Here is a 25,113-nt window from a genome sequence, read left to right on the forward strand (position 1 = left end):
CATTCTTATTTATTTATTATTTGTCCAATTGTTTACTATTTGATTCCATTTTGCATCTCCACATGCTCTTAATTTTCTTTTTAAGTCATTTCAATCATTTATGATCCATTGATATTGATAATTGATTTAAACAAAGAAAATATAATGAGATAAAAAAATAATATTTGACAATGGAAAAAAAAAACTCGAATTACGATTGGCTGCTACCTTAAAAGTCTTGCGGCGTAGATCGTCAGCTAAATTACATCTCAACTTCCAATTTTATCATTTACCTAATGATTGATGTTGATTTTGATGATTGTTATATTATGAGATTTAAAATAGAAAAATTGAGTTTTGTGTTCATTAATATTGTTACGGTGTTATATATTTACTATTTGTTTATAAGATAATCATTTCTTTACAGTTGCTTTAATAATATTTTTGTTCAGGCATAATGGTGTTACAAGTGTGCTGTACTGAATCTTAACCATTTATTTTTGTTGCTGTTTTTTTTACATCTTTTTCCTATAAAATTAAAAAATTTAATTTTTTATAAATATTATTTCTTCTATTTGTATATGCTTGACGCAACTTTATGCAATACTTTTACATAATTATACTCTTAACGACTTTTCGCATTCAACTGTTTAGTTTTCATTAGTATTATTGATTATTTTCCCATTTAATTGATGACATGAAAAACTTCTTTCTCCTTATTTATATAATTTGAAAGCATTAATAACAATTTATAAGCTTCGAAAAATTGCGTATTGTGGAAAATCTTCCTTTATTTCCAATTCAGGCCATTAACGTTATCTTTTGATCCATTCTATAGCCCATGCCAGGAAGTTTTGATACTTCTCTTCGGCCGCAATGATAACTTTTATTTTCGCTTTTAAGGTAAAATGAACAAGATCGTTTAATTAACAAAAAATAATTAATGCGACTGTTTCTGCTATTTTATATTGCTGTACTCAACTGACAATAAGTCAAAGTGTTAAAAATATACCTAATGGAAACCTGGACATTATTGCTAAATGTATATGTGTGTAATAAGAATCAAAATTTGTGTGAGATAAACTCTTAAGTTCTCTTGTGGGAATCAAATTCCAGGTTTCATATCTTGTTAGGTAAACTTCTAACATACTAGAAATTTTGTAAATTTATCTAACTGTATTGGAGAAGTTTAAATTTTAACTTCTGGTTGAAAAATTAAAGCAGGTTGAAAAATTTAATTTAAACTTAGAACTGAAATAAATAAGTTAATAGCTTTTGAATTTTATATCAGTTATTTGAGCTATTTATTTGTTTTAACATCAATTTACCTCTCTGCTTTTTGAAAGTATTTATTTTCTACTTGAAGTTATTCTAAATACTGGAAAAAAAGGTTAAAGATCAATGAAAAAATGATTGCACAATAGATAAATACAGCTTTTGAAAATGAAAATATTGGTGTAAATTTTAGGCCTTGTGAAAATTAATCAAAAACAACACGGCATATCCTTTTTCTTATCAGAAGTACCAACTATGGCTCTCCTAAGGCTGATAGGGGCATCCCTTTATAATTTAAAATATCTTTTCCATTTCATTTCTATAAACAACAAAAATACATATGAAATTTTTGATTTTTCTCAATTAGATTGGCTTTTAAAATATTTTGTAAAACATTATTTTTAGAAGTTGAAGGTGAACTTAACGTTAAAAAAAGGGGGAGAAATTATGCCAAGGAAAATAAGCCCTAGGTGATTGCAATACAAAACTAACACACCAAGTGGTGGTGTGTTGTTCCCTTCAAAAGTAATATCAATTTAATGAACAGTTCAGGTGCAAACTTAATGTAATTAAACAATTATTTTAATTTAACTAGATATTTTTAAAAATTTATTTTTATTTAAGTATTAATTTGAAGTGTGTGGAAAGAATTTATAACATTTAATCCATATGTATTTTTATCTGTACTAAAGAGGGTCTGCTTGTTCACTCCGTTTGTCAAATGCCATGATGGCCTTTCATTGATCTGTGTTTGTTTTTTCCTTAAACATGGTGGGTAGCATTTAAAAAAAGTGCTTAAAGGTGCTTATTTTCATTATTTGAAAGCCCTTAAAGGTGCTTTATTTATTGGGTGTTTTTAAAAAGTGCTTAGTTTTTCCCTTTTCAAAATTGAGATTTTTTTTCGTTACCATGTCGATTTTCGCCACATGCAATAGCGTGCTTTTCACATTGTTCTATTCCACATTTTCACAATTCATTTTGGTGTACTGTCAGTCCATAGCGTATGAAAGCGCCAATCATTTTACATGTTTGATAAAATATTTTCAAGTGCGTATGTGCATCTACTGAGCTGAGTTCGGTGAGACTATTGACTTCTCATGTGCAACTCTGCTACATTTAGCAAGATATTCTCAATTTCAGACTTCAATTTCCACCCTCTGATATCGAACCGAAAAATCTCTCGTTTATTTTATAACGGCTAAAATAATCAAGAAAAGTTCTTTGTCAGAAACTAGTTATTTTCTCATAATCATCTAAAGTCTTTGAAAATTATTTTGCATTTTGTTAATGTATATAATGCTTAAAAATATTTTTTGAGTGCTTAGAAAGTACTGAAAAGGTGCTTATTTTTTGTTGAAAGATTTGGCTACTCTGTTAAAGTTCGATACTTTAAAAGAAAAAGATCAATTTGCTTATAAGAGATGTAATTATTATAATTTTATTTAAGAACGTTTTGTTAATATGTTAGCTGTAACCAAATTAATAATTACTTAAATATAAAAAATAATCAACTTCATTTGAAAAAAAATTTCAACTTCGGAATATAAAATGTGGTGCTCAATACAAAGTAATTTTTCTTGTTAACAATCCATATAACTATAACCTCATATTGTATAACAGTTCAAATTGCAAACAGTTTTCATCTGTCTTAAAATATTTATATTTTTATAAAATTTCAATATAAATATTATGATTTATATCTAACTACATCTGATCATTTTCTGTTATTTCTTTTATTTTATTTATCTATTTTTGTTGTTGTCATTTTTAACATTAAGTCAAGTGTGCTAATAAAAGGATAATCTCGAGACAGATTAAACTTTTTGACAACAACCATTATTCGAAGCAAAAAGAAAGAGTATCAAAATAAAAGACGAATGAACGAAATAAGGCTTAAAATTGTAATAAATTTTCAAAAATTTGGAATTTAAGAAAGAAAAAAAAACATTTTGTTAAATTTATGAGCAAACATGGCCCTTTCAACATGCCAAATTTTAACTCTATGGTTGCCTTTCTCTTTTAGCGACCAGTAGAGCAGCCTATTGAGTATTTTTTCTGCAAGTTTAACAGTTAATAATTCTCGAACTATTTAACAAATGTTAAATTATTTATTCCATTGTACTCCATATAAATTTTTCTATGCACTTTCATAATCACACCTTCACATTTTTAAGTCTCCTATTTTTTGCGCGGCAAAACAAAATGTAGTTGAGCATCCAAAACGACAGTGACCCTTATGATTTTTTAAGGTCGAAAGATAACTATGATAGCCATAATTTATTATGTATTCATTAGTAATACTCTCTCAGGGTGTCACCCCAGGGAAGACATTTATGCGCTATAGCGCGTAAAATACGCAAAAAATTGAAATCGGACGCAAAAAGATGATCGCTACGCGTCCCGCGGGACGCGTAAATTTTTGAAGAAAGTTTATAAATTTCCCGACTTTTTAATCTTTGATATCGAAACATTTTAATAAAATCGAAAAATTGGGACGCAAAAAATAAATCGGTATGCATCCTCGGTATAAAAAAAAAAAAAACNCTACTTGAAGTTATTTTATATACTAAAAAAAAGGTTAAGGATCAATGAAAAAATGATTGCACAATAGATAAATGCTTTTGATAAATAGCTTTTGAAAATAAAAATAATGGTGTAAATTCTAGGTCTTGTCATGAAAATTAATCAAAAACAACACTGTTCATCCTTTTTCTTATCATCAGAAGTACCTACAATGCCTCTCCCCTCTTCTTAAGCTGATAGGGGCATCCCCTTATAATTTAAAATATCTTTTCCATTTCATTTCTATAAACAACAAAAATACATGTAAAATTTTTCATCTATCTCAGATTCGCTTTTAAAAATATTTTGTAAAACATTTTTGGATGGTACAGATGAACTTAACATTCAAAAAAAGAGAAAAAAAAAATTATGCCAAAGAAAATAAGCCCTATACGATTGCAATACAAAACTAACACACTAAGTAGTGGTGTGAAAAAATTTAAAGTGACTAAGTGAAAAAATTTAAAGCTTATATAATAATATAAAATGAGAAATAAAAGTATTAAAAAGTACTATGAGGTGTGTAAAAGTGCCTTTCCATAAACTTCAAACTATGTATATTTTTTTACAATTTTGACTTATTGCTTTTTCCACTGAACAATTTGAAACAGTTAATGTTGTTAACAGTTAAAACAATTTCAAAAAATTTAAAAACTAAAGAATTGGTTGATTAAGTGAAGTGATTAGATAAAATTTTTCAAAGTCCTAAGGTCTCTCTGCTTTACTTCTAACTCTTTCTTTGCATATTCAAGAAAATCTTTTTCTTCTGCCCTACTAAGATTCTATATGTCCCTTATGTCATTGCTCTAAAAAATTATAAAAATATATACATATAAAAATTATCCCTATAAAAATTTTTTTGAAAAATACCCTCTTTAATAATCTTAAAGTGCTTAGGAATATTGTAAATAATGAATTTTTTAATTTCATGATATGTTATGCCTTAAAAATTTTTTGTAACTAAAGCATAGCTGCTTTATAAACTCAATTTTAGATCATTAAAACAGGTTGAGTTTTATAGGAAATTGAATACAAATTAAAATTTCTAAAAATGTTTAGTTATAAATTTTCTTGAAGTCATAGTTTTCCCTAGAAATTTAAATATAAGTTCCAATTATTAAAAATAAAAATTTACGATTAGAGATTGCTAAAAAAAAGCTCTATTATCTCTACTTGATGTACTAAAATGTAATTCTGATGATTTAATACTACTAAAATGTGATTTTGCTGTTGCTTAGATACATTGCTACTGTGGAATTTGATTATTTGCTTTCGATTTGCATCATTTCTTAATTACCCCAGTTTTTTGAAATACAGGCAATTTTGCTTGGAATTTGTAAAGTTTTTGTTAAAAAATTTTATTTTCTGTATTGATTTCTGGCAGCAGTTAAAAAAAGTTTTCTCTCATTTTTTTAACATTAAACCTAAAATATATTATGTCATTTTTTAAAAATATTATTTAAATATACACTTTAATTTAGACTATAGTTGTTCTGTTTATTTTTCAATGCTTTAAATTTCATTTCAAAGCACTAAAAATTTGTCTAATGGTCTGGTTAATTTTAGATGAATTTGTATGTCTTAGATGGATTTAATTGTTAACAAAATTAAATTTTTTTGCGAAATATATTATTTCAATTTTTCATCGTTTACCCTTATCATGTAACAAAATTTTTATGTAACTTTTTTTTAATTTTTTTATACAGGTTACATAATTAATCCTCCTAGTTCAGAGTGTTCTCCTGTTCAGTCAAATCTTCAGTTTCATTTGAGGAAAAAATTTGCTTGTCAACTATGTGGAAAAGATTTTAGTAGAAAGGATAATTTAAAGACTCATATAAGGGTTCATACAGGCGAAAAACCATTTGCTTGTCCATTATGTGGGAAAAAATTCTCTCATTTGTCTAATATGAAAATACATGTTTTAACTCATAATGATAAAATTTTTGATTGATGATAAAACTGATGACTCACTGTTGATAAACTAGAAATTAACTGAAATGTTTTAATTATTCTATATGTTATATTGTGAAAGGCTTTGTTAAAATAAATAGTTTATCAAGTTGATTTAAGATTTTTTTGTCCTAATGTTAAAGTAGTAGGCAATCTCTATGTTCATATTTTTTCCTTAAGAAATTTGCTACATTTGAGATTTTAATTTCCAAATAAGCTTAAGAACTGATGTCTGCATATTTGTACAAATTATCTTTTTATCATTTAAATGCTGTCCAATTTTTATAAATTTAAATATCATAAAGAACTGTTTGAATTACAAATTATTTAATTTTATTATTTTACATTTACAATATGTGTAAAATTTAAGAATTTAAATCTAAGTTTCCATTACATTAACAGTAGAAGGGCAATGTCTTTTCTTATTTTAATTTTATTGAATAAGATAGTGTCTAAATTCTCCTGATATTGTCTAAATTTTAATGATGTTAAAAAGTTGATGTGTTTTTAAATAGTATCTGTAATTTGTTTCAGTGTTATAGTTTTTTTTGTTTCAGTAATATTGCAGTAATCAGAGTTAAAATGATCCATCACAATCTTAGTTTAAAATTACTTAAAGTTTTAAATAGGTTTTCTTTGAGAATTTTTTTTTATAAACTTAATTTGAATTACCAATCATTTAAAGCCACTTTAAATATATACTGATCCTTCATTATTTTATGTATACCAGAAAAAGTAATAAAATGCGTTATCTAGCGTAATAATGAATACTTTGTAATTTTTACTTTTGCAAATCTTGAACAACTGAATTTTTTTCCAAATGTTTATTTTATTGAATATTCCCCTTTATTACAAATCACACGTTTGACCATTTTAATTTTATTACATTGCATTGTGTATTTTCATGGCTTAACAGTTTTATAAAAGCATATTATCAAATATTTTAATTTTCATTATCAATTAGGTAAAGACTCTTCTCCCAAAGCATACCTCCTTAGACTACAATGTCTCTACTGTAATGTACTGAAATTGAATTAAGGCTATAACATGGATTATTTAGTGTTATAATCATTAATCTTTTTTGTTTTCAAAAACTTCATACTGTTTTTTTTATCATAAAAATTTAATATTATTATTTAGAAATTCCTAATATGAAATGTTAAAATTATTGTTAAAGCTATTAATGTATGAAGTTTTAAAGATTTTGTTTTGTCTTTTGAAATATATTTTAGTCTGATTTACCTTTTATGGTGATTTTGACTTAACTTTATTTTTCATTTTGAGTGAATGCCTCAAGAGTTGTATAACTATATTAATGTAACTGTCACAAGGAAGAGCTAAATAATTTGATTACTTATGGTAATATCAGATGTCTAATACTGCAGCAAAATACAATAATAATTATTACAGCTAAAGTGACAAAAAACAGTCACTACCTACTACAAGTTATATAATGACACTATGATTTAAAAGATATTTTTAAGTTGCAGAAGTTTGACTTTTAATTTCTTTAAGTAAAACTTGGTTTTGCAAAAATATGAATAATTTTAGTTTTTATTTATGTACATCATGTAGTAAAGAACATAAATTACAAGGCAGTGTTCAGCTCTTCCTTAAAAAATACATAACTTAAAAAATACATAGGCAGGAAAAAGTAAAAGTTGAATGTTTTCATAGTGTTAAATATACAAAGAGCTAGAACTTAAAAAATTATATAAATTTATTTCATCATAAATTTAATATTAAAGTAATTAGGGTTTTTTTATTATTAGTTTTACTAGCCTGACCTTTATTTTCTATATTACCATAGATAGTTAATGTTTCTTTTAGTTTCAGTTAAAAAAATAATATAAAAGAGATTTAGTAAAAAAATTGGTAGCTATGTAAAATTATATTTGATAAGCAAGTTACATATTTTTATTTAGCGGCAGTTATTACATAAATGGCTAACATGTTAGTATTTATAGTGCTGCTATTATTCACCTTATTTACTTTAAAAGCAGCCCAAAATCACTTGTTGAATTTTTTTTACATTCAGATTCATTTGATTCTGTGCTTTAAATTATTTACAGAACCAACAATTTTCAATAATTTGTGCTAAATCCGCTTTTTATCAAGCACTTTCAATAAAATTGTAAGATTTGTCCAAAGTATTGGTTGTCAGAGTTGTTAAATTGATAATAATTTGATGATTATGATTCCAGATTGTTTAACTAAAGTTGTTTCTTTCGACTAACAAGTTTTGAAAGTGCAAAAAATTGCTTATAAATCCATTTACACCACAACTATTCAACTCATGTTACATCTATATAAGGATTATTAAACTTGTAGTGATTTCTAGTATGAAAAAATATAGTTATCAACAATAATTCAGTTCTAATATTCAATTATATAAATTACATAGAATTTTATTTATTTGTGAAACATTTTACTGAAATAAACTGCTGTTATTATATTAATTCTAATATGTTTTAATTTAAAGAAGAATTTAGAGTTATAATCATTTAAACTATTGCTATTTTTTATAACTTCATTCATTTTTGATGAAATATAGTGTGAAGTAAATGAAATGTTTTAATTATCTGGTGCAGGTCTGATGATACTTGTATGCATATGCTTGTATCTAGTTCAATTATGCTAAGTAAATAAAAGTTATATTAAATTTCAATCATTTTATATAATTTTACCATTTTATGCAATAACCAATAACATAGAAATACTTTAACAGTTTAGGAGATTAAATTAGGAAAACAATTAAATTTTTCAGAAAAATTCTGTATTATGATATCTTAATAAAAATATGGTCAAATACTTTAGTTTTACTCAATTTTTTTTTAATTTATATTTTTTCCTTTTCTATTTAATTTTTTATTTACATAAGTAATTGTTTAAAAATGAAAAAAAAAAAGAAACTAATTTCACAGAAGATAAGTTATTTGGTATAATACCTGTTATCAATTTGGTTGATTTCATAATTAGGATGTGACAATTTTTTAACTTTTTGATACAAAACTTTTTGGTTTGTATACTTATAATTTATTTTTGCTTTATCTGTTTTATTATTTATCAACATCTTTAACATTATTTTAAATTATTAAAAATATAATGAGTGAAGTATTTATTATTATGCATATATGTTACCATTTTTAGTTTATATTAGTAATATTATTATAAAAATATTAATCTGCAATATATATATTTTTTCATTTATTGTTTTATCCTTCATTTCATAGATATTGGAATATTCTAAAAAATATGTTAGTTAGTATTTATTAAATTAAAATGCAAAAGTGAAATTAATTTATTGTGTGCAAAAATTTTAACATTTTCTCTACCTTTTTGTGCAAAATTGTTGGTTATATTTCACATTTTATAAATGTAAAATCTTACCTATTAGCACTTATCATGCCTGATGTTTTTCATGAAGCTTTATCAGGTGTTATGAAGTGTTCATTTGGATATTTCTAAGAAAAACATGTTGGTAATTCAGCCAGATTTACTTTTTTTTTTATCTTCGATGTAACTAAAATGTAAAATATTTAACTCGATAATAACTTTAATATTATTAGATTAAATGTTAAACATTTAATCTTCCCTATGAAATGAAAGGATAAAACTAAATGAAAGAGTGTATTTTAGAGCTATTGTATTTTAATAGCTGTTAAAAAATGTAGTTTAATTTGATTTGGTGAAATTATTCAAATATTTGTTTATGGATGTCTAAGAAAATAACACAATATAAAGCATACAATTGTTAAAAACAGGGTAAAAGATATGAATAAATACTGAGGATTGTGAAGTTTTATGCTTTACTCTATCATCAAATAGATAAAAGTCTTTCAAATTTTTTTAACTTTAAAAAGAAATATCTTTTGAATTAATTCATGATATTTTTTTGTTAAAAAAAATAAGTATTGAAAAGAAGTATGGATTCTTTCCAATAAAAGTATCTAGTCGCTGAGACAAAATATTAAGTAATCTGTCCTCTTTGGGGTTGTTGCCTGTAAAGTTTTGGTCTTGCCACTAGATGTTACTTATACGGCACTAGAATCCGCTGTGAAGTTTGGCCTGTTGATTTTTTTTTCTCCAGACTTTCCTATTTTCGGCTTTCATCTTTCCCTTCAAGGTGGTTAGATCTTTGATGGTATCGTCCAACTATCTCTTTTTATGTCTTCCTCTTAGTCTCAAGTTCAAAGGCTTCCAATTTAAAAGTATTCTTAGATTTCTATAATCACTTAATCTTTTAATGTGCCCCTGCCTTGCAAAACATCTGGATTTAATTGATTGTATTATGTTTTTTTGTCTTATTAAATGGTCAAGTTCACTATTGTTTCTTATTCTCCACTGTGTATTATTCACTTTAATTAGTACAAAAATTCTTCTCAAGATTTTCATTCTGAAGATTAGTAGGTGTCACTAGATGTTATATAAAATAAGTGTTTTTCAATTGCCATTAGAAGAAAAAATGTTATTGAATATGAAATTTTGATTAAAATTTTCTAAACCATTTTTAATACATAGGAAAAAGAAATAACAAATAGGTATTTGGAAATAAAGAATTTGTTTAAAAAATGCAAAAATTTTAATATTTTCGCTCGTACAATGCTTAAAAAATATATATTGTGTTAGTTTCTTTGATTGTTATTCTGTATTAGATTCATTGATACCATTGTGTATGTTTTGTATTGCATGCTTGCTAATGAGAAAATCTTTTTAAAAGGTTTGGATTACTTTGGTCTAAATGAAGAAAAATCAGCTTACATCTGCTCAATTTGTTCTTATCCTCGTCCAACTTTGGCGTCTCTCAGAAGACACATGCGTGTTCACGATGAAGTCCGGCCTTTCAGCTGTCAAGTTTGTCATAAAAGCTTTGCTTTGAAAGGAAATCTGAAAACTCATTTAAGGATGCATACGGGGGAAAGACCATTTTCTTGTGGTTTGTGTGGGAAAAAATTTACTAGGAAATACAGTATGAAAGTTCATTTTATGACACATAGTAGGTGATTTCGTATTTAAAATTCCTGATTTTTAATTTAAAATCAGGACGATGGCAACTAATTAATGTGCTTTGGCTGATGAAGTATTTTGTCTTTAAATTGTATATTTTTAAGTGTTATATAGCTAAATTAAATTATTAGTTTACGGTAAGGTTTATTTTCCTACTACACTATTTTTTTTGATAAAATTTTTATATTTTTATTCTGCTAAATATCCTGATCTCTCAGTTGCCTTATTTTTATTCATCATGAGAAAAATATTAGTTTTCCCTTTTGTCATATTAAGTTTTTATTGTATTGTTCAGAATTCTTTAAAAAAAAGTTTTGATGAAAGAATTTCATTGTTGTTGACGCTTAAATAGCTAATATATTTTTATACTGAGTGGTTTTTAAAGCTTGATTATTCTTCAAAATACGCAGTGCAATATCTATATGTGTGTAACTAAAATTGAAAATGCCATATTGTTATGAATTATGCTATTAAAAAGTAGTTTAAAATAGAAAAAATAGTAGTTTTTATTTTATTTAATTTCACCATTTTATTAGATTTTTTTTTATTCAAATGCTAATGGTTTGAAAATTATGCTGTATAGTTGTAAGTGTAAAAATAATAAATTTTAAAAAAAAGTTGTAATATTGAAAATAAATTGTTTCTTTAGCAATTTAAACAAACATTTTTATATTTGTTAGAAGCAAAGTATTCTGGGGCTCTATCCTTAGAACGTACTCAGCCTTTCATTCCCTCAATAGATCGATAAAATGAATACAACACATGCTTAGTCGGGGGTTCCGTGTTCAGCTAACCACCCAATCGAAACAGCTTCTCATGCACTGCAGAGCCCAAGGTCAAGATTATTGGGATGGGCACAGTTTGCCTTGGATTTCCATGGGCTTTGGTGCCACTGAGTTTTGTTTTGAAACAAAGTCTTAAGGAATATGTATATAGTAATAAAAACGAGCTTTAATTTTCCTTTAAGTAGCAAACTGATATTTTAATTGTGTCCTCAATGGAAAGGAGTTTATTATTTTTAAATTACTAGTAATAAGTACAATTTTGTAATTACTTGTTTTTTATTTTTATTCCTCCAATTAAATAAATGTTTTATTTAAGAAGTCATATATTTATGATAGTTTTTTGTAAATCTTGTATAAATCCAAATGCAACCATTATCTGATCAAGAAGGGGAAAAAAAGACACAGTAAGCAATTAGATAATCCGTTTCTATATTTTTAGAGGTTCATTTTTTGTTTCTAAGATAGATAATTATGTTATATAGATAATTATGATAATTATATTAGATAATTATGTTATATATATATGAATTCTTCCTAATATTTACGATGCTACCTAGTTGACTTCCTTAAACATAAAGATTTGATTTAGTAAAAAGACAAAGTTCTTTTCACATTTATCTAGTGAGTTAAATCCTTCTTAAAGCTGATAAAAAGGTTTGTACTGTAATTTTAATAGAGTCAAGAAATTATCTCAACAGTTTATCCATGAAATTTAACACATGCTCGAGGCGCAGGGCCCCAAACCCTGTTGATAAGTCAGGGTTTGGGATTTAATTGTTGATTTTTGGATTATACTGTGTCACTAGTGTATCTTGAGCTTGGGTTTTAATTAATTCCCTTCTCCTATTCTTCAAATTTTTAATAAAAGAAGACTGCTTTTCTGCGATTTGGTATGCATAAGTAGCCTCTGCATTTATTAACGACTTTACCCAGGGTGCATAGCGTTTTTAAAAAGTGCTTATTTCTGATTTCTTTTTTTTAAAGCCCCTTAAAGGTGCCTTTTTTTTATTCAGAGTTTGTAAAATGTGTATAATTTTCTATCTTTTAAAAAGAGATTTTTTCTTTACTGTATCAATTGTCGTTCTAAATTACAAAAAAAATAAATAATCATGATTTTTGCAATTTTCTCTGCAATATTTATCAGAAACTACTTATTATCATGATTATGCAAAGTTTATGAAAATGTTTATGAATTTTATTGGTTTTATATTTATAAAGTAAGAACTTTAGACAAAGAAAAAAATTATTTTTATTACTGCACAGATCCTAATTATGATTTTTTTTTAAAAAAGTGATTAAAAATATTTTTTGAGTGCTTAAAAGGTGCTTATTTTTTGTTGAACAATCTGGCTACTCACCCTGTTACACTGATCACAAAGAAAAAGACTATTGTGAAAGAGCAATTGCTTGACATGATTTGTCAGCAACTTGCTCCGCTGCTGACTAAGTCTTTCAAAAGAAGCCTTTTTCGCATTTTCTTGCTTCAGACTTCTTTATTGTTTTTCTTGCTGTAGATAAAAAGAATATTTATGTGACTCTTTTGCTTGACGCACCTTTTATTTTATCTCTGTTAAATGCTATTCGCTCCCCCTTTTTTTCCCCTTTTTTTTGGTTTAAAGGTTTCAGGATTATAAAAAATATGGTTTTAGTTTAAGGTTTCATCTTGGCTGAAATATAATAGGGAAATTAAGTTTTGAATTCTGAACTACTTTAATAAATTTTGTGCTGTATGTAGTAAGAACTTTTTAATAGTTGTTTTATTATAGTAATTTGCTGTTGTGTACCAATTTTTATGTTTATTAAGTAGGTAATGTGTTAAACTGACTGCAATTAACATATTTGTATTTGGCAAGTGCTTTAAATTTTTATGAAATTAAGTCAGTGAAATTAAAATAAGTACTATAATGATGATTTAAATTTTTGAAGAATTGAGTTTTATATAATATGATGTCTTCAATTTAATAGGTTTTCTTTTCATTACTTTGATTACAATGACACAGATATTATAATTTATGCTAGAGCTAGATATTTTTCCTGTTTAAAATAATACATTTTAAAATTGCTAATAAAAATTTTATAGTTTCTGTTACTACAATTACTAATTTTAGTTAAATTTTGGTCCTGTATTTTTTCCTTTTGCTAATATGTCAATCTACTGTTATGAGAAAAAAAAAATGCATTAATTTTCTGGCTATGTGTTAGAAACAACTTAAATTTAGGAAAATATATTATGTAAAAAGAGCGTTTTTATTAGCTTGCAAAGCTTAAGACATTTTAGTTATGATGCATTCCCTGTAAATTTTAAAAAAAAATGCTTTCAATTCTTTTTTATGATTCTCTTACAAAATGAATGAACTTAAATTTTATCCATTAAACTCGTTAGTTATTTGTTTTCATGCATAATTAGTTATTTTAATTTACAGTACATTCAAATATTCTAAATGAACCTTAGCAGCAAAATAACTTGGGTCCTCATTGGAATACTATTCATGAATCTTGGCTTAATAAGGGTTCAAAGGACCATTATTTTTCTGATATTGGACCTTTTTAGAATTGTCCGATTCACCTGATATTTTACAGCCACTTTACAACCAATATTGACCCTAAATAGAATTGTCCGATTCACCCGATATTTTATATTCATTATTTAGCCAATGTGAGCTCTATGTTTAGGTCATTATTATTATATTTCTTACAACTGAGGGTAATGTTGGATGTTTAGTTCCTGAACAGAACTTTTTGTGATTGCCTGTAATTTATATATTGTTTAGTAGTTTAAAGTTATACATTGTGTTATTTTAAACTTGTTTCATATTTATTATCTATTTTTTACTTGAAACTGTGTTGCCTGTTACATTGGAACTGCTTGTAATCAAATTGTATCATTAAGTTTATGGGAGTAAAAGCTATTTTTTTGAATCCCATTTAAAGTTGATATTTTTTTATATGTATCTGTGACATTAAAGTGACTTATTTTTATAATTATGTCTATGGCTTTTTGTGTTTTGAAAACTAATTATTAAATATTTTTGTTAGGTGTTCATAAATTGATTTATTGTGCCTCTTAACCCAGGGAAAGGAGACTACACTTCAAGATGCATGTTTATGGATTGCATATGCAAAATTATTATCGTGACACAAATTAATTAAATATATTTATTTTAAACTACTTGCTCCCTTTACGCTTTCTTTATACAATATGAAAGAAATGTTAAAAATATTAATAATAATATAAAGTTTAAGTTAGAATTTTTTTTCTTTTTAAGTTAGATTTTTTTTTCTGTGTATTTTGTGTCATTATTTCTTTAGGAATTTCTCCAAAATATTTTACAAATGATATTTCTTGGATATAGAAACGAAATTTTTTTTTCATAAGATTTTTTGAGGAGTTTAAAATTTCCATTTTTTTCTTGTTTTGATCCTTTTTTCCCCCCTCCCTTTTTTATTTTGTGTGCTGGAAATTCTCCAAAGTATTTTGAATAAATATATATATTTTTTTCAAATTTCATTCTAGCTTGACACTTGATATGGTTACTAACTTTAATTTTATAATGACAAAAAAAAAAGAGAGACGAAATTAGAATTAGATTCTCATTATGTGTTAAATTCTTTGACAGCATTGTACAAATTCAAAATAATTTCTGTATTTATTCAAAAGTTTTAATGCTACATATAGTTTTAAAACACTGTTTTAAGTTTTATCTACCATTAAAAAAAATATATGTATAAAAATGTCTTTACCCTTTTTGTTTAACGTTCTAATATTTTTTAGGATTAAGTATTTCTTCTTTTTATTTTAAAAGAGCTTTAGAACATATTAAATTCTAAATGTAATGGTTTTGAATATCTGTACTAGAATTTATTAAAAATTGTAAAAAAAAAAAAGAAAAAAACTAGAAATCATTGTCATTTTTTTTAAATTATGTTTTTCTTAACTGATATTATTATTAAAAGAGAGCATTTTTATTTTTTTACTCATATTTTTTTAAATAATGAATTAATTCTTCACCCACTTATAGAAATCTAAAAAATAATTTCAAACTAACAAAAAAAACTATTTGTAAAAGAAAGTGCTTTTTGATGTTATCAAAAACATTTTTGTGTAATTATTATTGCATATGCTTTGCTTATAATAGTTTATTTTATTTTTTTCTTTAATGCTTTTTCAGGAATTGAAATAATTACAACAACTGTAAGTGATCAACTTCATTTGTGTTTACACTGCTCCTTCACTGCAGCATCTGTTGCGGAATTTCGAGCACACATGTGCGAGCATCGTAGGGATGGCCAATATATATGCACAATATGTCAAAAAGGATTCAGTCAAAGGGGAAACTTGACCGTTCACATGCGAATTCATACTGGAGAGCGACCTTTCGAGTGTCCTGAATGTGGAAAGAAATTTTCTCATAAGTCGAACATGAAGATTCATTCAATGATTCACAAGAAAATATCCCCCATGTAATAACCTTCTATGAAATAGCATAAGTGAATGTTAATTTTTATGTAATAAAATAATTTCTTAAAATATTTTTTTTGTGAAGAAAAAAAATTAATTTCCCAATCATATTTAATTTTTTTAAAATATGTTTAAGGTAGATTTTGAATATTTTCTTTTTGTACAACTATGCAATTTAATAATTTTTATTTCATTATTTATTTTGCACATTATTTGACACATAAAACAAAGCATACACCCTATATATAATTTTTTTATTGGCAATTTGTTTTGTAAAAATTTTATTTTTTTAATTGCATTAAAACGTAATGTGTATATTTTTTCTGCACAAATTATCATTTTTTTAAAAAAAATAATTCAGGTTTTATGAATAAGTTTTAAAATTTTAGACAGTCAATTACTTCAAAAATTAAATCATTGTATAAGTAATTTATCATTCAAAATTTTTTTATTGTAATTCAGTTCAACGTTATTTTATAACCAAAAATTGCTTAAATAGTTCAGATTTTCCGTAAAAATATCTATACATACAATAAAATTAGCTGTTTTTCTTGTAATAGGGTATATTAAGGTAATTTTGTATTAGAAATTATTAAACATTTCAAAATTATACGGTAAATAATAAGTTTTTTTTCTTCCATTAATGGAAATTAGAAAAGAATAGTTTCTATGTAATATTTTTTTATTATGATCAATTATTTAAATAGAACCATTTTATTTATTATTTTAGCTATAAATAATTCCATTAAAACTGTTTCTAAATTATCTAATAAATGTGAACTATTCTTAAGTTCTAATTTGGAACTCAAAAACTGGTTTCATACTTTCTCCTTGCACATTGAATGACTATGCTTTTTACCAATTTTAAATTCCAACCCATTCCTCGATTTTTTTTAAAAAGAAATTGTTTTTTACAGTTCACCTCAAATTTTAAAGTTGCTACTATACAACTTGGGTTTTATTTATAAATTTTGTCTGTTATCATAGCTACCTCTTAGTTGTACTAATCAGTACACTTTAATAACTATTCATTAAACTGTTTCTTTCCTTTAATTTTCCTTTTTTTTTTTTTTTTAATATATCACTTGTGTCAATCTATCTACAAGTTTCTTCCTATTTTGTTATTGTCAGACATATGTTTTTTATATTCTGACTTATTTTTTTAAGTGATTGTTGCATGCTTTTTATTTTATTACTAAATACATTTCAAATTGATACTTTTACTCTTCTTTTTCCTAAATTTATTCATTATGAATATTTTTTGTACAATTGAAGAATGTTCAAATGTTGGAAAAAAAATCTCTTGCAACTTTTCGATCTTTTAGCAGTCTTTAATGATGGATATGAACCTTATGTTACGTTTCTAAATATTTCAAAATAATTTTATGCAGATTATTAAATGAAAAATTCATTAACCTATCACAATGCTTTAATGTTGAACATTTAAATAAATTATATTTTATAGAGAGGAAGTTATTAAAATTGTTTTCTGGTATAAAAAGACTTTCCTTTTGCTGATTTATTATTTTATTTCCCAAAATGCTCATTTAAATAATTAAAATGAGTTGCTGTTTTTTTATCACATTTTTCACATATTTTAAAATTTATGTTAAACCAGTTTTCTAAACAATAGTTTATATATTTTTCAATTATTTTTAATTATATATTCCCTGAAATTGGTATGTTGTTGATTGTTAAGGTACACATGTCATTTTTGAACTGTTATAAGTCCCGCTAAAAATTTTGCAAAGATTTCCATTTTGAAATAAAGCATAGGAAGTTTCTACTATTGCTTCATTGAACTACATATGGTGAAAAAACTGTTTAGCTGTGCTGAAAGCTGTTAAAAAAAATTTCCCCAGCTGGAATGAGATTATCTGTTAAAATACTGATGTGGAGTGTGTAAAATAAAAAAAATGCTACTTCCTGAAATACTTTCAACCTAATAATCAGATTTTCATTTTAAGTTTCAATTAAGATAGTTTTATGGTTTTTAGAGCCATTCTCTGACATGCTAATTAATTAGTTATCAGTATTTATTAGTTAAAATTAATTAGTTACTATGAATTAAGTTATGAAAGGTGACATAGAAACACCTTTTTTAGTATCGAATAAACATATCTTTTTCCGGCAGATTTCTATTTATGTTCGTTAAAAATAGGCTAGCTGTATTTGGGATGTGTGACCTCAATAATTTATTCAAGAAGGTAGACTGATTCAATTTATTTATTTATTTTTTTTGCACACAGCTATAAAACTCACTTATCCAAAGCAGATAATTTTTTCTTTAATGGAAAAAAAATTTGCTCTATCTTGAAGCAATTTTTTTTTAAATCATTCTTTTTCATTTCTAGTATTTCCTATTAGCTCTTTTATTTCTAATCTAAATATTTTAGTTTGACCAGGTGTTAAATTTTTACTCAAAAATAACTTTGAACTATGTATTAATGAATTTTGCTTTTCTTTAATTCAAAGTTGTTGTTCTTAAATTCCTCTTCACAATTTAATATAATTATTCTTAACAATGTTACGAGTACATTCAAAAATCACTCTTGAAATTCTTATTTGTATTAAAGACAAAAAGCGACAATAGAAAAAGGAGCCAAGAGCTGTTTTCTATTGTCTCATTGTGAGGAGTGAAATAAATAAGGGTAATTGTGGTGTCTATATAAGATACATTAGTTTTGAAAAAAAATTCAATATGTGTAGTTTTTTTTTAATGAACCATTGAACATTTGTAAGTCCCTCACATCAAAGTAATTTTATAAAATCAAGATTTTTAAAAATTAGGTGTTTTTTCTCACTTGCTGTTTTGTATTATTCCAAGATATATATATATATATTTCATACAGATTGTTTTGTGAAAATTCAAGAATGTTTTTATTATTAGGTCTAACTTTTCCTTTTTTAAAAAAACACTAAATATTTGCTGATAAATCAGTACTTAGCAATATTATCTGCACATTTTCAAGAAAATGTCTTTATAAACTGCATTTTACTGAAAGTTTTCTTTATAGTTATACCTTTATAAAATTGTAATGGGATTTAAAAAAAACTACAATCATGATAGACTTAGAATTTTAAAATTAGCATTTTATAATTTCTTATTGTTCTTTTGCAGGAATTAATATAAAAATCGTGGAGCAATTTACTGTCCCTGATGAAGTTCAACGACCCTTTAGTTGTCAATATTGCCATAGAAGATTTACACAAAAAGGCACTTTAAAGACTCATATGAGAAGTCATACGGGGGAAAAACCCTTTTCATGCAATATGTGTGGAAAGAGATTTACACGAAGATATAGTGTAAAAATGCACCTTCTAAGCCATTGTAGATGATATCTGTTTCCTTGTTTTGCATATTAGATAGTAGTGTTGTATGTCTTTGATATTTCACTTATAATCAAACATTTTTTTTCTTACTTCATTTTAAACATGTATGTGTGTAAAGCACTAAAAAAACAGAAACGGACCATTTTGATTTAATGATCAGATCTAGAACTCAATCTTAATAGTTTGTGGAAGTGACCTATGCTTATTGCGGGAGTGAAATATGTTAATTAATGAATGCAGACAGTATTTTAAGTTACGAAATAAGATACAAAAACATATTTTCTGTGGATAAACATATATTTTTTTTCCGACAGATTAGTATTTTTGACCCCCAAAATACAGTAGGTTTGATCCAGGACGTATGGTTCCAATAGTTTGGTCAAGAGAGTGTTTTAAAGTTAAGATTATAATAGTGATTATCATCTACCCTTGATATTTCATTTTTTTGCCACATTTCAAGAACTTTTTAAGTGAATTGAAAATTTTTTTCACTCATTTATAAATTTCATTTATCCAAAGGCAAAAATAGCTTTTAGTAAATATATATATTTATTTCGTTTAGTAATAGTTGAAAATTTTTTTAAATTGCAAGGTATAAAATTTTTTGTGTTATTTTAACGAATGTAATTTTATATGGCAAGATACAAAGTTGGAGCAGAATCGGAATTGATCCTGAGAATAGAATTTGTAAAAAGTCGTATATTTAAATTTCATTTTCTTAGGAACTATTCAACTGATTTTGCTCAAATTTTGTATTTTGCCACATTCTTTAAAACGACGTAAAAAATTTTTACCTCAGAATTTCACATTTTTTTTACTATTAGTAAATAAAATAACAAAAATATTTGCTGAAAGTTATTTATAGCTTGGAATTATCTTTGGGAAAAAAAAATTTTTTTAATAAATTTTTTTTTGGATAAATTAATTTGCAAATTTGAGTTTACTCTTAAACCATTAAGATTGAGTCCAAGAATGTGAAAATCCTATTCTTTAATCAAAAGTTATTCAGTTTGGTCCATTTATTTTTTACACACTGTGCATTAGGAAACTGCTTAAATTAACACTTATCAATTATATGAATATTTAATGAGAAAATTTTTAAAAAAAAAGTTAATAAGCAATTATTTAGATTGATTGAAAGGCTTTATGCAATATACAATATCTGGATATTGCATTTGTTGCACATCAATACCTGAGATTTTGATTCGAATAAACAGCTGATATACTATAGAATTCATTGAAAAGTAAATTTATTAAGTTTAATTTTCAATCAGAAAGTACAATTGAAATTGGTGTTATTGTTTAATAAATTTTAATATAATTTGTATTAATAAGTTCATGTACACTAATTAAAGTTGATTACAAATTAAAGTACACGAATAAAGATGACCTCGTTGATTCTTAATTCTAGTAAAAGAAAAACTTTGCTGTTTAATAGAGAACTTAGAATTTAAACATTGATAAAAAATATTTAGCCATTAAAGAGTATGTGGAAAAAAGAATTCTTTCTGTCACCTGAGAACTTGCTGTTTTTTAGAAAATAATTGTAAAACTTTCCCTGGACATTTCTGACTCGCAAACTCACAGGCAGTACTTATCTCACTTGCAGTAAATTATGAAGTGTGATTAACTAGTGCATAAACCAGCTGTCACTGTATTGGAGAGCTAAACCTCTCCAAAGTTGATATTTTTACATCATATAATTGCATCTTTGCTGCTATTGTTTGTATGTAGGTAATTTTAAGTTTTCAGAATTTCTACTTAAGGGCAACACAAGTATACTATCAAATTGTGGTGTTTTTTGCCAAAAAAAAAAAAAAAGCCTGAATCATTTGAAAATATGCCTTATTGTTTTGCCTCAGGCTTTTCAATTAGAATTACTGTTAATAATTGACTAGTAGAATTTTATTTTATTTTTTTTTTGACGAAAGGCAATTTTTTATTTAATTAATGTTTAATCATGTTTAGGGATAAAAAAATTTCAGTTTGGTTTTTATTACTTTTTATTTTTTGTCTCAGAAATATAAACAGTTCCCATGTCTTGTTAATATCAAAATATAAAATTATTATAATATTGATTCTTTTTTTCATTCATTATGATATATTGATAGTTCTTCATAAGTTACAATATAATATATATTGAGTGTAATAATAACAAATTGGTATGTTTGCAATAGTTTTTTTTTAAATAATTAAATTTTTTTTTCTGTATGCATTTAATTTATATTAAAAAAAATAGTAATTATCATACTTGACATTTTATTTACTACTATTTTTGTTCTGCAGTACTATTATTTAAACAATTAGTTATCTAAACACTTTCAATATACATATTAAGAATCTTTTTATGAAGATGTTTTAAAATACCTTTCTAAAAATTGTGAATTTTAAGTAGTTTCCTTATCTGTTTATTTTACTTAATAATTGTGTAAATGTCATTGTATTTCTCCTTATTTAATATCTTTTCTTGGGGTTCCTTTGAGTTGCTTATTAGCTCTTTTTCTGTGAATAATTGATTTTTAATCTAATTTCTTAGTTTTTTAATAACTTCATTGCTGTTGCTATATTCAATTGTTGTGGTAGCAGTTTTGAAAATTCACTTAAAAGATTGTTATACAGTGAAACCTCACTGGAGCAACCACTCTCTATTCCACTGTAAAACGGTCGTTAATGGAGTTTGTTCATTCTTAGGGGTTCAAAATGTTATGGAAGGTGCATGATTTTTTACGAAGAATTTTAATTTTAGTCAGTGTCATTTTCTTGATGCGGAAATTCCACTTGTGTCGGCATCTGAAAACCGGATTGATGAATAAAATTTATTATCAATAAAAACTATCCTCACTGATATAATTATATTTAAAAACAAATGTTCAAATTATGAATGATAAAGTTATTTTAAATAAATAAGCAATTATGTTTTTGCTTCAGTTTGCATTTTAATTTTATATCAAAAATTAGTTATCTTTAAAAGTTGAAGAAGTTTGTTTATTTGAGTTGTTTAGTTTTTTTCTAATTAACTTACAACTCTAAAAATAAATCATTGATAGCATCGTCTCTAGTACACTGTGACTGCAACATGAGGTTGTAGTCTCTTTCAGAGATCGTCCAACAAAAAAAAGGAAAAAAAAATTGTCTAAATAAGAGCCTGACACAAATATTTAAATACATTTTAATCTACTTATTTATTTTGTACCTTATCCGTATTTGATTCCGTAGAGTTTTAGACTATCCGTAGACTTTTGCTCAATCATTAGGAGATGTGTTGATGGTCACTCCCTGAAGTTTTTCTTGAACGTAAAGTGTGTGCCTTCCAAAAGTGGTCGTAAATAGAGATGGTCTTTCTTGGAGGTTTCACTGTATATAGAACAGAGTGAATTTTGATTAAGAAAAGAATAATTAGTTGATTGCTTATTATAAGTCCTTTATTAATATCATTTGCTTTTTTGTTTAAAGCTATAACCCTTTAATTGTTTAGTTACATGGATGGATTTATATAAATTAATGGAACAATATATCCTGCTAACACTGTTTCTGCATTAAATAATAACATAGAGGAAAATCAGTTTATTTGGCAGAAAAAAAATCATGTGCCGCCTTAATTTGAATTTAATTCCAGTAGTTAAAGCAAAAAGGTTAAAGCTATTGCATGCCATTTGTAGATAGTGCTCCATGTTTATTTTATAAGGGCAATTAGGCTGAACTTATACTGTTATCATTTTATTATTTTAAGAATGGTAACATCATAATTATTGTATTTTTTTTTAATTGATTTGTTTATAAATGCTATTTTTTGTATTTCCAAACTGTTGTTGTTTAAATTATTTGCATTTAGTCTGCTTTTTCTCTATGCATTAACTTGTTATTTGCACAAATAATCAAAGAAAACTTATACTTAAGCAATTAAAAAGTAAATTCATTGTTTAGCATCATTTATATCATATTTTGTAAAAACATTGTAACTCATCATTGCATTACCTAATGTTGAAATTTATTCATTAAACACGAAGTATTAGACGATCATCTTCTGACAATTATATGTGTGTGTTAATAGCATTTTAATAAAAATTATTAAAATCTCTTCTGCTTCTTGTTCCTTTCTCTTCTATTAGTTATTTGTTATTTTAATTCATATCTCAAATTTATTTAATTCATTTTCCATTTGTCAATTATTTAATAGACGTATATAAAAATATTGTGTATATTTTTGTACTATATTTTAGACATGCTTATATTTGAGATATTGGTAATTAGTTCATAGTGGGCTCAAATTTCGTTTTTGATGATCTTGTCTCAACTACTATTTAACTTATTTTGTTTCATGCGCTTATAGTGAATAACAGAGAAATTGGTTTAAAATGAACTCAATTTTCATTTTTAGTGGTCTTAACTAATATTTTACTTATGCATATACTGAACAGATTAGAAATTTCTAATTTGTTTATAGTAAATTCAAATTTTGTTTTTAATGGTCCTGATTTAACTACTATTTAACTTAAGTTGTTTCCTTTATTATAGTGAACAGCTGAGAAATCGGCGATTCGTTTATAGTGGATTTAAATTTCATTTTTGTAGTTATTTAAATAAATGATACAAAATGTTTAAGTCTATGTGATAAGTTCAAAATTATATAATTATGATTTTAAATTAATTTGAAAAATGTCACATTATAAAAGTATTTGAAATGAGTAATGCGAGTTGATGAACATCTAAAATATAAAGAGTCTACCACGTCATTATGTTAAGAAATTTGTTTTAAGGAAGCTTCGTTGTTCAAAAGCTCTTCATATTTAGTAATTGAATTAAGTAAATTATATACTATTGCAATCACTATTTCCAACAATATTACTGAATATTTTTCAAAGATTTTAAATATAGTGAACCATTGTTTATAGTGGTTTTATTTCTAGTTCTGCAGATGGTTCACTGTGTAGAATGGTCTGACTGTATAATCAATATTATTTAATAAACACTCGAGTAATAAAAAGAGATATTTAGAATAGTCTATTTCCAATAATGTGGATAATTAAATGAATAATATTTAATTTCTTAAAATATATATTAGATAATTAAAGATATATTTAGAAATCATAAAAAATGCTGGCTTTTAGATGTCATATTACCTTAACAGATATTTCTTGTGAGTTAATTATCAATTCAATAGAATATAAATTTAATAAGTAATTTTAATTGAAGAGTTTAATAAGATATAGAAAAAAATCTTGATTGAGTATTATTGAAAGAATGGTGTATTTTAAGTTAGTTCGGTAGCACTATTTTTTTTTTCATTAATTTTATTTTACTAATATTTTTCAGTAATTTTTAAGTGAGTAATTTAAATATTCAGCTAAACTGTAATTATTTATTATAAAGTTTTAAATTTAATGAAGCTTAAGAGTTCTTTTTGGCATGGTCATTAATGAGTCTCCGAGCTTAAAAGCTAGTGATGATCTTGCTTAATGATCTTAAAAGCTAGTGATTACAATATTTCTACTAACTATAATCTTAGTTAAAAATTTGATGATGCAAAGTATATTCAGAGTGTTTTGTAATCACAGCCATTAATAAGAGAATTTGTTTTAAAATCCTTGTTTAAAATGTAGCAAAAAAATATACACTAAAAATAAATACAAATATTATATAAAAATATATACAAATATTAGAGGTTGTAAATTAATATTTGATAATCACTAGTAAGGAACGTGAGATGCTAAACACTAAAACTAGTTTGGATGCCTGATGAAACTGAAGATGTTTTAGTAA

General features: G+C 25.2%; 2 protein-coding genes across 2 annotated transcripts in view; one reads left to right on the forward strand and one right to left on the reverse strand.

Annotated features, from left to right (window-relative positions):
* The window catches only part of LOC107445576 (tRNA Selenocysteine associated protein), a 363,438-nt gene that overhangs the window by 207,606 nt on the left and 130,719 nt on the right, over positions 1-25,113 (reverse strand). The gene's annotated exons all lie outside the window — the stretch shown is intronic.
* LOC107445568 (zinc finger protein 239) lies at positions 319-23,431 on the forward strand. Its single transcript, XM_071182479.1, has 5 exons — positions 319-455; positions 5,523-5,696; positions 10,490-10,765; positions 15,731-16,022; positions 19,142-23,431. Exons 1-5 carry the CDS (start codon positions 437-439, stop codon positions 19,146-19,148), a joined length of 768 nt encoding a protein of 255 aa, XP_071038580.1. The 5' UTR covers positions 319-436; the 3' UTR covers positions 19,149-23,431.

This window comes from Parasteatoda tepidariorum, chromosome 6 (genome assembly GCF_043381705.1).
Source record: "Parasteatoda tepidariorum isolate YZ-2023 chromosome 6, CAS_Ptep_4.0, whole genome shotgun sequence".
Lineage (NCBI taxonomy): Eukaryota > Metazoa > Arthropoda > Arachnida > Araneae > Theridiidae > Parasteatoda > Parasteatoda tepidariorum.

Bases quoted from the DNA above. Each gene is read 5' to 3' on its own strand.
- LOC107445568 (XM_071182479.1), top strand. The intron at 5,697-10,489 runs GTGGGAAAAAAT...TCTTTTTAAAAG, and splicing joins ACCATTTGCTTGTCCATTAT to GTTTGGATTACTTTGGTCTA. The intron at 10,766-15,730 runs GTAGGTGATTTC...ATGCTTTTTCAG, and splicing joins AGTTCATTTTATGACACATA to GAATTGAAATAATTACAACA.